Consider the following 14,146-nt stretch of genomic DNA (forward strand, 5'->3'; position numbering starts at 1 on the left):
CATTGCCACTGTTACGATTACTACAAAAACTACTACTGTTACTTTTGCCACCGTTAACGTTACTTCCATATTACTTTGCTACTAAATAGTTTGCTGCAGATATTAAGTCTTTCAGGTGCGGTTGAATTGACAACTCAACTGTTAATACTTGAGAATATTCTTTGGCTCCCCTTGTGTCGAATCAATAAATTTGGGTTGAATACTCTACCATCGAAAACTGTTGCGATCCCCTATACTTGTGGGTTATCGTGTACTTTTGCCTAGCCGTGGCCTTTGCCAGTTGTGCCATAGGGAGCCGGAGTCTGCGACACACCTTCTCTTCAAGTGTAGATACTCCTTACGGGTGTGGGAGGCCGTAAAGGAGTGGCTTGGCACCTCAGAGTTGCGTCTTGACCATTGGGGTGGTATGCCTTCGGTGCATGCTTGGTGGAATGCCAGGGGGGGTATGCCTTCAGTGCATGCTTGGTGGAATGCCAGGGTGGTATGCCTTCGGTGCATGCTTGGTGGAATGTCGTGGTGCTCACCAAGGGTCACAGGAGGAAAGTTATTGCCACTACACTCATGCTTGTGGCGTGGGCACTATAGAACGAAAGGAACGTGCAGGTTTTTCGCAACAAGTCTACACTACCTTTCATCATCTTCACACATGTTAGGGCCGAAGCTTGGGTTGTGGGTGACCGCCGGCGCGAAGCACCTGGGTTCTATTATGCCGCGAGAGTAGGCTTTTGTCTCATTTATTGAGGAGTAATGACCTCGCCTTAAAAAACTTCTGTCACCCTTCCTCTTTACTAGTAAATATGTATGTGCAATGCACGTTGATATTTGACAGTATATAAATTGCATATAGATTATGTAGGATAGTTGGTATTAGGCATATATTATGTGCATGTAATATTACGTAGTATATTATTTACACATTAATATGTGATTAGCGTCCATATGGTATTTGATATGGTATCAATTGCACATTAAATATGTTTTTAACACAACACAGACGCAAGCGCTTTAGCATCCATATTGGTATTCGATATGATATCAATTGCACATTAAATATTTTTTTAAACACAATACAGACACAAGCGCTCATATATACGCATATCATCACCCTTATGAACGCACACATGCACACCCTATCCTTATGAGCATATTCGAAAGACTGAGCTGGCATATCAGAACGTCTCCTCCCACTGAATGCGCATCGCCGGAAATCCTGAAGGGTGAGTGTATATGTTGAGCACTTGACATTGGAGCAGTCTGGTTTGTTGGATTAACCTGGTTTAATGGTCGCAATTTATTGGATCAACCCCTTTGGCTCTTTTTAGATTGGTATAGATGTGAGTAGGCCATTTTGGAGATCGAGCTCCATGGAGGATTTTATTTTGAAAATTTCAAATTTATAAAATTTTAGTTTCAAAAAATTCTGAAAAGAAATACACATGTATGCAAGGATGTAATGTGTATATGCTCAAAAAAAAGGATGTAATGTGTATGTGTGATATTTTTTAAGATGAAATATCTTGAACTGCGGGTTGCACAAAAAAAATCATGGACTTTGAAAATGAACAGTACGTATCAGAACATCCGAAAGACTGAGCTGGCATATGAGAACGTCTCCTTCCATTGAATGCGCATCGCTGGAAATCCTGAAGGGTGAGTGTATATGTTGAGCACTTGACATTGGAGCAGTTTGTTGGATTAACCTGGTTTAATGGTCGCAATTAATTGGATCAACGCTATTGATATAGATATGAGTAGGCCATTTTGGAGACCGAGCTCCATGGAGGATTTTATTTTGAAAATTTCAAATTTATAAATTTTTAGTTTCAATTTTTTTTGAAAAGAAATACACATGTATGCAAGGATGTAATGTGTATGTGTGATATTTTTTAAGATGAAATATCTTGAACTGCGGTTGCACAAAAAAATCATGGACTTTGAAAATGAACAATATATATACTAAAAAGCCTCAGATTTGTCTCTTTTGTGGGGCTCTCCACTCATGTACATTATGTATTTATTAGGTATATGTGTATAATTTTTCAGATTTGCATTTTGAAGTTTTTAAATTAGGCCTCCATTGAGCTAGACAAATCTTTTATCGCCGTTTCGAAAAAAAAAATCTCAAATCGACCGAAGTAAGCTTGGGTCCAAATGATTATTCAGAGTAACTACGAGGGTGTTTCGACAAAACGCCATGGGTCATTTCCTCGTTCGATCTGGGCCGCAAATGCTCTGATCAAACGGCCGCCTAGCCGAACAGGAATCAGGGAGAGCGAGGGGCAGCAGATCGTCGCCGCCGCAGGCCCGCAGCCGTCCCGCATCGCAGTCGCCGCCGCCGCGTCGTGCCAGCTTTGAGCGAGACGAACCGATGGCGGGCACCGCAGCCGTGTACCGGAGGGTCATGAAGGCAGTGCAGAAGCACGTCGGCGGGAGCGCCGATAAGAAGCACTTCCGCGAGTTCGTGGCCGCCGAGTTCCGCAGCCCGGCCGGCACGGAGGCCGACGCCAGAGCGAGACTGCGGCTCGCCGGGGACTACGCGTACCATCTCACCAGCATCCAACACCAGAAGGTAGGACCATTTTTTTTTTCTGTTGTTACTTCCGGTTAGAAAGGTGTGCTTACTTGTGTTCGACGAAATGCTAATGAAGACCGGTAGTTCGTGGGAGTTTACTGTTGTGGCTAATTTGGGACTGGGTTATTTTAGATGAAAGACTCTAAATGAGCCCGGCTTTGAATTAACAAAGCCATCAACCGGCCAGGAATTACAACACTCTTACAAGTACAAACCAAATCGGCTAAACTGATACAATGGGGCAAACTGGAAAGCTAACAACAACATGATCCACTACAAGCATCCTAGGGTAGGGAATAGAAAGAACAAAGCTTGAATGCAGATGCACTCCTCACAATTGCACCAAAGAAGAAATGGCAGATGCGGCAAAGCTTGGAACAGCCAACCATCACAGCCGGACAACAGATTGTGCGACTAGAGGAACACAACATCTTCCTTCTCTATTCTGAAGGGGAACCCTATCCCCTCGCCTTGGCTCGAAAGGCGCCATGAGCCCGAGAGCTAGCAGGATGCCATCCTTGACGCAGCCACAGATCGACCACCCTTAATCTAGCACACCTTGCTAGCCGCACCGCCACTGTCTAAGAACAACCAAGAGGAGCTGGAGAGCTTCCAGGAGCGCTCGCCATCAAACGAGGCAGCCATCACCGAGAAGAACGAAGATCAGCAAGAGCGAGCAAGGCAGCCGGCTGAGTCGGGCCACAACTGAAGGTCGGGTGCCTATGGCTTCCACCATGCCGCCACCGCCAGAAAAGGGGAACCCATCCTCTTCCGCCCGGATTGAGGGCGCCACACCACCGGAATTGGGCGACACGAGCCGCCATCGGGGAGCACTATTTAAAAACATGCAGACACCTTCGCCACTCAGCTCCTCCACACCAACTCGAAGCCAGAGTACTCAACCCCTCCACCTGCAACTCCTATTTTCCGAGCACCCGAACACCCCAGGCAACGCCTCCAAAAAGGGCACGGCGCACATGGCGCCACCGCCGCCCAATTCGAGAGGATTTTGGGCTTTCACCCAGGCGTGGGGTCGGGGTGGGGAGAGGGGACCTCAACGGTGCCTCCATGGAGGAAAACGGCGACCAAGGCCGTCGCCACCGCCGGGACAGACGGGCCGACCAGAGTTTCCCTCGGTCCCCGATGCACCAAGGCGGACAGTCGAGATCGCAAGCCGCCAAGTGCGGCGGGAGAGAAGTTGCAGAGGGGGGAGCACGCACCTCCAGATCTGACGCAGGGGAACCGCGCCGTGACCAGCTCCTGCTGGCGACTCACCGCCCTGCGGTCGAGACTCTAGCCAGCCACCACCAGTGGCCGCTGTCTGCCGGAAGATGCCGCCGCCATGCCTGCTGCCGGCGACTCACCGCCCACGCGGTCGAGACTGAGATATTTTGGATTTGCATTTAGCTGATCGACCTGTCTTTCTATACTTTTCATATGTGCTAATTGTTTTGCCCATGCAACAAAAAAGTTTAGCGTCCGAAGTGTATTAGAATAGACAACAAAGCTTATCTAATTCCTAAATTCCATGATGCAACCTCGTTAGATCACCATTTTAGAGCGATATTGCTCTGGCAGTCTAGTTTGAATGGTGATATCTAACTAATAGAATTTGCGTTATAAGTAAATGATACTATTATAATACCAGAATATGCTCGCTTTATTACTGATTTCCATAACACAACCTATTTTAGATTGAACAAGTCATTCACATGATCACATCCTTGTAATAGTGGTCATAGCACCCTTGGCTTTTCATGCACCGTGTATTCCACTAACTGCAAAATATGCTTGATCGTCCAGGAACTGCTATTCTCATACAATATAGCTGTGGATCGATCTGATGAAATGAAGAAGATATTGAACAAATCTGCTGCCAGTGTAGGCCTTCAGCTTCCAGATGTCTACCAGCCTTGAGAGCTTGGGCGACCCGTGGTACTGCTTTTGGGCAACTTTGCTTGAGTTACAAATTTCCAGTTGTTCTGGATAGTTTAGCGTGCTATAGCTGTAAGCAGCTGTACTCTCCCCAATAACGACCAGTGGCATTGATTCTCTTGATGCTTTGTACTACCTTGTTCCATGGCGTCTGCTTACCCTTAAATTATAAATTCAGCTGTACTCTTGAAGTTAAGTTATGTGCATCCATCATGTTCGTGTTGTAATTTGCACAAATCTGAATTGTTGTATGGTAGGTTGCTCCTTTCTGTTTACCCTTAAATTATATATATTTCTGTTATTTATTTTTGTGAAGTACTCCCTCTGTAAAGAAATATAAGAGTGTTTAGATCACTAGTGATCTAAATGCTCTTATATTTCTTTGTGGGGGGAGCACTTCATTATATCATCTGACCTGCTTGAGTTCATCAATAGAACTATTCAAACTCTTCTCTTGCTATGTCAACTTTTGTCATGCAAGGTCAACATGCCTTAGAGTTAGGAACATCTAATAATGTAAAAATGTACAAACAATGTTGATAATACTTCGGTTCATTACACTCCTTAAATCTTTTGCTGACGTAATTGAATAGTCTTGCACTTTGCCTTTTCTATACATTGTAAAGAATGATGCCAACTCACAGTGGCCATATCTATAGACAAATTCCTAAACATATATGAGCGATACTTATCAGCTCATGTCTTTCAAGGACTGGGCGGGACTTCTATCTGGGGTGTTACTTTCTTTAGCATCGTCCTGAACTATTTCATCCTCAGATATCGTGTTGGCTTCTGTAGATGTCCGTGCGGAACTTGTATTTGAATTAGTAATTTCCTTAGCATCGTCCTCACTAGTTTCTTCCTTGCATGCTGTGGTAGCTGCTGCAGATGTTCCAGCATCTTCACTTCCTTTTTGTGCCCAAGCTGGAGCAAAAGCCACTGTTTTGTTGCCATTGTTCCTGTTCTTGTCATAAAAACCATCTTCAAAGGAACCATAGTCTATATTCTGCAATACTGTTGGAATCTGTATCCCCCCTACGAGTACTTCTTTCTCTCGCATATCTGTATCAATCTTTTCCCTTGTATTGGTCACGTCCAACCCAATATATGGAGTGTAGAACCCAGCTTCCAGTGCACCCTCACCTACATGTGATCGAAAGTCGTTCAGTGGAGGAGGGATCTTGGTGAAGAACACTTCGGCAAAGTTTTTTGTAATGCTCTTTCGGTAAGGGTTATCCTTCTTGTCATAATTGTATCTGAAGTTTTCGTATGTTGTCTGCAGAATTTGTAGTTGACATCAGTAAAATTATGCAAGCATATTAACATAAAATACAACAGTAATATGCATTGCAATTAACTCCTACACAACTAGACATCACAAACAATCCACTCACGTCCTTATACGGTGGGTACGGCTCTGCCCCACTTTTTCACCAGGGCAGGAAACTCACATTTTCACGCTGTTTCTACTTAATCAACCAAGGCAGGAAACTCACATTTTCCTGTCCCTGCATTATGGTATATGGAGCAGCTAGTTCAAGAGATTACACCTATGAGTATTGTGTAGTGTACTCAAGTGCATTACTCCAGTTACAGTTAGAAGGACTAGAAACTACAACAATTATCTAAAATTGTAGCAAAATGACCTAAATTTTACCTGATTAGTACTGATCAGATAGAGATGCAATACTGTTAGGCCACCGACGAACCATACAACAATTGAAGTATAGATGATTAGCACAAAAGAGTAGACTTCCTTGCGCAAGGCCTTCCAGATAGAGCCGCCGTTGTCTTGCATTTCGCCGTGGACATTCAACCATGAAAAGATTAAGACGGATATGCACAGGAATGTCGATGTGGCGATGAATAGAAAGAAGTAGCGATAGTTTCTCTGCAAGGCAAATAAAAAACGTTGTGATTATGATGGGCCAACTGCAATTGAGGCCTTGAAAGTCAACTAGTGGGATATAGGTTAGGTATAGTTCAGGACTTAGTTCACAAATCAGTTTGCTTGTTCGGTAACCTTACCTGCAAATCTAGTCAGATAATGGAATACACTAACGACTTGCTGCCACTAGCTGTATGTTCTCATTCAACTTAATTGGTTAAGAAAAGTTCTGTAGTACTGTTACAAGCCCAAATGTAAATATCTTTTGTAAACTACATAGCTTTAGATATACCTTAACTTTGCACTGAAAGAAAACTAAGAGGTGATTAAAGGGAGTTAGGCTAGGTCTAGACTTTTACTCGGAAAGATTGTTTGACCTTTTCTCTTCCTGGCTCTTACTGAAGATAAAGTTCAATCAAGAAAGGTTAGTTTTTTTTTGCTCTGCTAGATGCTTATCATAATGATATTCTATATGACTAATGGTAGGGAATGAGCAATAACCATGTGTACTTACGAGTCCAATGCACTGGCCAACCCATGGGCAGTGGTGATCAAACTTCTGGACGCAGTTGTTGCAGATGGAGCAGTGCGAGGATCGTGGCGGGCGGTACCTGAGGCAGGTCTCGCAAAACTTGAGCTTCACCGTGAAGCCATTCACGTTGACATCCTTGGTCCGGCGAAACCTCATCCGTGGGGTGCCCCCGACGCTCCACTCCATAGATGGCGTGGCAGGGAGGTTCCGTTCATCAGCTTCAGGCGGCGGGGCTCTTGTGTTCCGTGGCACTATTCCTGGGTCCCTGGCCGATGTCATGAACAGGAAGAACAGGTCCTGCAATTTTTTTTGGCGAACATCATAAGGGTCCTACAGTGTTGCACCTGGTATGCATACTGGCAACTGGAATCGTAAGTTTGAAACCCCCGCCCTGTTGGTTTCAGCCTCAGGTCTGAAGGCTGGAGTCGCTGTTGACTCCGGCCATTCTGTTTATTGCGGGTATGATGGTAGAGCTGATGAAGAAGGTGCCAGGGAAGGTATGCAGACAGCAAGATGAAGACTAACCATTAGTGTTGTGATGATAACAATCAGTAGCGCAGCCCGGTGCATGTGTGGTTGCCCGTTGGAGCGGAAGAACTTGGACTGCATCTGGTAGCAGAAGACGATGGCTGGGCCGGCGACGAGGAACGATGACAGCAGCAGGGAGGCTGCGTCCGGCCCGAGTATAAGCCGTCCGCCGCACAGGAATACCTGCAGAGAAGCGAAGAATGATGTGTGGTGAGTACACTCTGCTCCCTCACACAGGTGAAAAACCTGGGGCACGAAACCTGCAGCTTTCATGAATCCCTGATTTAGCTGCACGGCTCCCATGGCGCGCCAAAGCTCTCTGACCACGGCACGGAGAAGGCGGCGAAGAGGGGAGTCGAGCAAGCATGTACGTACGTTGTTCCCTTTCCAGCTCTGGTAGAGCCGCTTGGGTTGCGGCGGGGACGACGACGGCTCGGCCTCCGACGGCACCATCATCTTGTCCCTCCTCTCGCTGCTGCTTCAGTCCTCAAGCATGGGGAAGACTGGAATTTTTCTGTGTGTGCCTGGCTCTAGTCGACAGGACGGGCGATGCTGCCGAGCGAGGCGGCGGCGGTGGGGACGATGGCGATGACATTGAGGCCGCCGTCGTTGGGATGGCCGCACGCCGCTGCTACGCTGGCGTACTTTTGCTGTTGTTTAAGGCGTGGTTGCAGGCAGGACAAAGTTTGGACTTTGGAGCGTAGAGGAAAGCGAGGGAGAAGTTTGTTTGTTTGCTCGTCCGGTTGGTTAGGCGCAGACAAAGGACAGGGCGGCGATCCCGATCGGCCTTGATGTGTACACTTGTCTTTTTTTCCTTTTCCCACGCACTTGAAATTATGCTCGCTAAGCCACGCAACGGCTACGATAAACGGTAGTATATGCCCGAAGATCATTTGTTCAGCAACACACAGCTTATACACATTAAGCCGACCCGCAGGGCCCACATGTTGGATTCTAGAAACATCAGGCTAGCCATAGTAGGGTAACTTAAGTAGTAACTTAACACACCCCAAAACAATTCTACTTATGTGGCAAGTATTTAATGAGGAGAGAGGTGTTTGGAGTACCATAATATGTTACTGTAACATAGCGCTTCTCGAGGTAAATTGAGTCTATAAGACAATAAATAAAACAATGTATGACACTACTACTAAGATACTTTGCACTATGGATGTAGTAACTTAGACTAGTGTCATATGCATGACACTAGTATAAGTTACTCCCCACTATGACCAGCCTCATGGACGTGTATGGACATTTTTTTGAAGTAAGCAGCGTTGTTGTGAAATAAGCACACACATTGTCAATTGTTTACGTTTTTGTAGTTTCTTTCCATTTCCTTCTTTTTGGAGGATTTTTATTGGATTTGTGGAATTCTAAAAACCGATGATGAATACAAAAACTTAGGAACTGGAAGTTCCATGAAATAGAAGTTGTTCCATTGCATCACCGGGGAAACTGAAAATCTCCCTTCGCGGGTGGAAAATGCACCATCCGTAAGAGTAGATTCTGATGGTATGGTGTCTCGACGAGGTGAGAAGATTAGAGGGGAAACACGAGACAATATTTACCCAGGGTCAGGCCTTCCTTACATGGTAAAACCCCACTCTTGGTTGTGTATATATTGCGGTTGGGGTGTACAAAGTATAGGTATTACCTAGAGATTTTGATTTGTCTATCGACTAGCTCGACCCCGACTTATACAAGATACCAAAGCCCCTAGGGTTACAAGAACCGAGTCGGCTATGTTTGTAGAGGGGAGTCCTCCATGGCCCCGCCTTGTATTGAATGGCAAGGCTTCCAGAGTCTTCCTCCCCTGAAAGTGAACACTTGTCGCCGAGCTCCAACGGTCGGCCTACTGCCGGAGTCCACGAACCACTCTGGTTTTAATTTGTTGATGAAGATGACCAGCCGATGCAAGAGAGCTCCCCGCGTTGGTGGCCTCCGCGAGCCGAATTCCTGCGCAACACATTTGAATTTCACGAGCCTAGACCGGACAAGACTCCCCACCTGGTCGAACCATGCCACCTGTCAGGTTTGACCGTTGCTCAACATGACATGTGGGATTGGGGCCCCACTCGGAGCACGTACCATCAATATTGCGGCTTGCGCCTCGATCCGTGCTGCATTAACAACCACTCCTCAACCCCCCTCTCCCCCTCCCCTCCCCCTCCTGCGCTTTAAGTGGCATTAGTGGGGATATGAAGAGATATGCTGCCGTGTGGGGGAGATTTCTGTGACACCCCCGACTCAATTGTGCACTAGTCATACACGTAAATACGCACGATCAAGATTAGAAACTCAAGGGAAGATATCACAACACAACTCTAGACACAAATTCAAACATAAAGCTTTATATTACAAGTCAGGGCCACGAAGGCTCGAATACATAAATCAGCGAAAGTAACAATATCTAAGTACAGACATAATTAAACAAGTTTTTCGTAAGAAGGCTAGCAAAACAACGACATCTAGATCGAAAAGGCGCGGGCCTCCTGCCTGGGAGCCTCCTATCTACTCCTACCCGTCGGTCTCCACATAGTAGTAGGCGTTGTCGATGTAGTAGTAGTCATCGACGGGATCAAGTGGCTCCTAGGCTCCGTCATTTGATCGCAGCAATCGGGTAAAAGGGGAAAAGGTAGCAAAGCAACCGTGAGTACTCATCCAAAGTACTCGCAAGACTTACATCAGATCTAAGCTAAGTATGCATCGGTATCAAAGAAAAGGGGATGTATCTGTGGACTATACCGCAGAATTGCCAGAATAGAGGGGAAGGCCTAGCCTATCGAAGACTAGCATCTTGCAGCATCTTGCAACAACAAAAGAGAGTAGCGTAACATATCATATAGTAACAAGTATATAATAGCAACGCCCAGAGATCCTTCCTCAACTCCCTGCGAGAAAGCAATCCTGGAGCTATCATATCCATTTATTGTCACAAGTATCCAGTTCTAGTTGTAGTAGATCGGGATACAACTCCGAGCTTCCGTTATCGTGGACACGGCTATTCAAATAGATTACTTCCCTGCAGGGATGCACCAACTTACCCAACACGCTCAATTAACTCTGGTCGGACACACTTTTCGGGTCATGTCCGGCCTCGATGTTGGGTAACGTAGCAATAATTCAAAATTTTCCTACGTGTCACCAAGATCAATCTATGGAGTCATCTAGCTACGAGGGAGGAGTGGATCTACATACCCTTGTAGATCGCGCGCGGAAGCGTTCAAGAGAACGGGGTTGATGGAGTCGTACTCGTCGTGATCCAAATCACCGATGATCCTAGCGCCGAACGGACGGCACCTCCGCGTTCAACACACGTACGGAGCAGCGACGTCTCCTCCTTCTTGATCCAGCAAGGGGGAAGGAGAGGTTGATGGAGATCTAGCAGCACGACGGCGTGGTGGTGGAAGTAGCAAGATTCCAACAGGGCTTCGCCAAGCGCTGCGGGAGGAGGGAGATGTGTCATGGGAGGGAGAGGGAGGCACCAGGGCTTAGGTATGGTTGCCCTCCCTTCCCCCCACTATATATAGGGCCAAGGGAGAGGGGGGAGGCGCAGCCTTGGCCCTTCCTCCAAGGAAGGGTGCGGCCAGGGAGGAGTCCCACCTCCCCAAGGCACCTCGGAGGTGCCTTCCCCTTTTAGGACTCTTCCTTTCCCTTGATTCTTGGCGCATGGGCCTCTTGGGGCTGGTGCCCTTGGCCCATATAGGCCAAGGCGCACCCCCTACATCCCATGTGCCCCCCCGGGGCAGGTGGCCCCACCTGGTGGACCCCCTGGACCCTTCCGGTGGTCCCGGTACAATACCGGTGACCCCGAAACTTGTCCCGATGGCCGAAATAGCACTTCATATATATAGTTCTTTACCTTCGGACCATTCCGGAACTCCTCGTGACGTCCGGGATCTCATCCGGGACTCCGAACAACTTTCGGGTTACCGCATACTAATATCTCTATAACCCTAGCGTCACCGAACCTTAAGTGTGTAGACCCTACGGGTTCGGGAACCATGCAGACATGACCGAGATGACTCTCCGGTCAATAACCATCAGCGGGATCTGGATACCCATGTTGGCTCCCACATGTTTCACGATGATCTCATCGGATGAACCATGATGTCAAGGACTTAATCAATCCCGTATACAATTCCCTTTGTCTAGCGGTACGATACTTGCCCGAGATTCGATCGTCGGTATCCCAATACCTTGTTCAATCTCGTTACCGGCAAGTCTCTTTACTCGTTTCGTAACACATCATCCCGTGATCAACTCCTTGATCACATTGTGCACATTATGATGATGTCCTACCGAGTGGGCCCAGAGATACCTCTCCGTTTACACGGAGTGACAAATCCCAGTCTCGATTCGTGCCAACCCAACAGACACTTTCGGAGATACCTGTAATGTACCTTTATAGCCACCCAGTTACGTTGTGACGTTTGGCACACCGAAAGCACTCCTACGGTATCCGGGAGTTGCACAATCTCATGGTCTAAGGAAATGATACTTGACATTAGAAAAGCTTTAGCATACGAACTACATGATCTTGTGCTAGGCTTAGGATTGGGTCTTGTCCATCACATCATTCTCCTGATGATGTGATCCCGTTATCAATGACATCCAATGTCCATGGTCAGGAAACCGTGACCATCTATTGATCAACGAGCTAGTCAACTAGAGGCTTACTAGGGACATGGTGTTGTCTATGTATCCACACATGTATTTGAGTTTCCCATCAATACAATTCTAGCATGGATAATAAATGATTTCATGAATAAGGAAATATGATAATAATCAATTTATTATTGCCTCTAGGGCATATTTCCAACACTCGGCTGATCGACACATCGTAGTCCTACCTAGGCTCAACAGAGAGGCCAGCATGCCAGTTTAAATCCTAAGTGCGAAGGGGTCATGGGCCTATCGTCCTAAGCACTCCTGCACGTTGCGAACGCGGCCTGGAGCAGACCCACCTCCTTATACAAGCGCAGGCGGTTACTGTCCAACCAAGCGCGCACCGCTCAACTGCCGACGTTTGTGAGCTTCCGAAAGAATCGTATGATGCCAAGTGCCCATAATTATTCCCGCGTGGTGGTTAGTGTGAAAAGGCCAGAGGCCTACTCAGATCACATATCCAAACTGTTAGTGTATTGGGAGCTCGCGGAGACACTACAAAAAAATACACTTCCATGATGATACGTGTTTGTCACAGTAGGTCGCATTTTTTGTCATGCATGTACATCCATGACGATTTTATGACAGAATCAAGATAGTCATACCTATGCTGTCGTAGAAGTGTTCCATGACATTACCAAAATTATCATCACGAAAGTGTCCACTTCCATGACGATAAATCGCGCGTCACATAAGTGCTTTCGTCAAGGGTGACCGACACGTGGCATCCACCGTAACGGAACGCCGTTAAGCTATCGGGTCGGGTTTTGGATTTGATAACCCGTTAACAGCCCCGACCAATGGGGATTTTCCACGTGTAAAATCATCATTGGCTGGAGGAGACACGTGTCAGGTCCGCGTTGGCATAGGTGTCACTCATCCAATGGGCGAGACGCGCCTATGATGTGTTGACACGTGGACCGGCCCATCAAATTTAAATGGGCCGGCCCAACTGAAGGCCCACAAGATTTTGCGGACCATAATGGGCCGGCCCAGCTAAAGGCCCACGAGATTTTGCGAACCATAATGAGTTGGCCCAGCTAAAGGCCCACAAGATTTTGCGGGCCATAATGGGCTGGCCCAGGTAAAGGCCCACAAGATTTTTATGTGCCATAATGGGCCGGCCCAGGTAAAGGCCCACAAGATTCTTGCGGATCATAATGGGCCGGCCCAGCTAAAGGCCCACGAGATTTTGCCGACATTAATGGGCCGGCCCAGCTGTAGGCCCACAAGATTTTGGGGACCCTAGTAGGCCGGTCCATTAACTGGCTGCCATGTTTTGGGCCAAATGCCGGCCCATATTTGATCCGGTCCATTAATGGCCTGCCACGCTCCAGGCCTAATAGTGGACCATATGAGATCCGGCCCGTTAAAAGCCTACCACGTTCTGGGCCAAATTACGGCCCAGATCAGGTCCGACCCTTTAAGAGGCTTTGGGCTCAATTATGGCCCATATTAGATTCGGCCCGTCAACTGGACACTATGCTTTTGGGCCCACTTGCTAAAGGCCCACTTAGTAATTCAGCCTGATATTAGTTTTGGCCTGTTAAGGGCCCGTTTAACATTTCGGCCCTACAATAATTTCGGCCTGTTAAAAGCCCGTCATATAGTTGGGCCTAACTACGGCCCGGTTTGCATCCGGCCTGCTCGCAGCCGATATCTAATTGGGCCAAACAAGGACCGAGAAAATTTTGGTCTGTTAAAAGCCCGTGATTTGATTCGCACAATCATGGGCCGGGGTTCATTTCGGGCTGTTGCCGGCCCGTGAGCTGTTCGGCACGTTTTAGGCCCAACCTACATCGTGATTGCATGACGGCCCGATTATGTACCGTAATTTTACGGTTTGGCCGGTTTACTGTGAAGACAGGATATATATACAGTAAAATAACTGTAGCATCGTGAATAAGAAAAAAACTAGACTATACAATAAAGAAATCACGGCATATTACATCCACTGGGCATCAAAGTTCGCCACTATGATAATAAAGCATAAGCAGACAACAGATTACATACACTGGGC

General features: G+C 47.0%; 2 protein-coding genes across 2 annotated transcripts; one reads left to right on the top strand and one right to left on the bottom strand.

Annotated features, from left to right (window-relative positions):
• Window positions 1-2,222: 2,222 nt before the first annotated feature.
• On the top strand, window positions 2,223-4,808 carry LOC123103098 (uncharacterized). The gene is made up of 2 exons (XM_044524588.1): window positions 2,223-2,569; window positions 4,376-4,808. Exons 1-2 carry the CDS (start codon window positions 2,369-2,371, stop codon window positions 4,487-4,489), a joined length of 315 nt encoding a protein of 104 aa, XP_044380523.1. The 5' UTR covers window positions 2,223-2,368; the 3' UTR covers window positions 4,490-4,808.
• Window positions 4,809-4,939: 131 nt separating this feature from the next.
• LOC123103097 (probable protein S-acyltransferase 4) lies at window positions 4,940-8,274 on the bottom strand. The gene is made up of 5 exons (XM_044524587.1): window positions 7,831-8,274; window positions 7,453-7,638; window positions 6,910-7,224; window positions 6,165-6,398; window positions 4,940-5,783 (listed from the first exon to the last, which is right to left on the bottom strand). Exons 1-5 carry the CDS (start codon window positions 7,909-7,911, stop codon window positions 5,199-5,201), a joined length of 1,401 nt encoding a protein of 466 aa, XP_044380522.1. The 5' UTR covers window positions 7,912-8,274; the 3' UTR covers window positions 4,940-5,198.
• Window positions 8,275-14,146: the final 5,872 nt, after the last annotated feature.

The sequence above is a fragment of the Triticum aestivum genome, chromosome 5A, assembly GCF_018294505.1.
Source record: "Triticum aestivum cultivar Chinese Spring chromosome 5A, IWGSC CS RefSeq v2.1, whole genome shotgun sequence".
NCBI classification, from domain to species: domain Eukaryota; kingdom Viridiplantae; phylum Streptophyta; class Magnoliopsida; order Poales; family Poaceae; genus Triticum; species Triticum aestivum.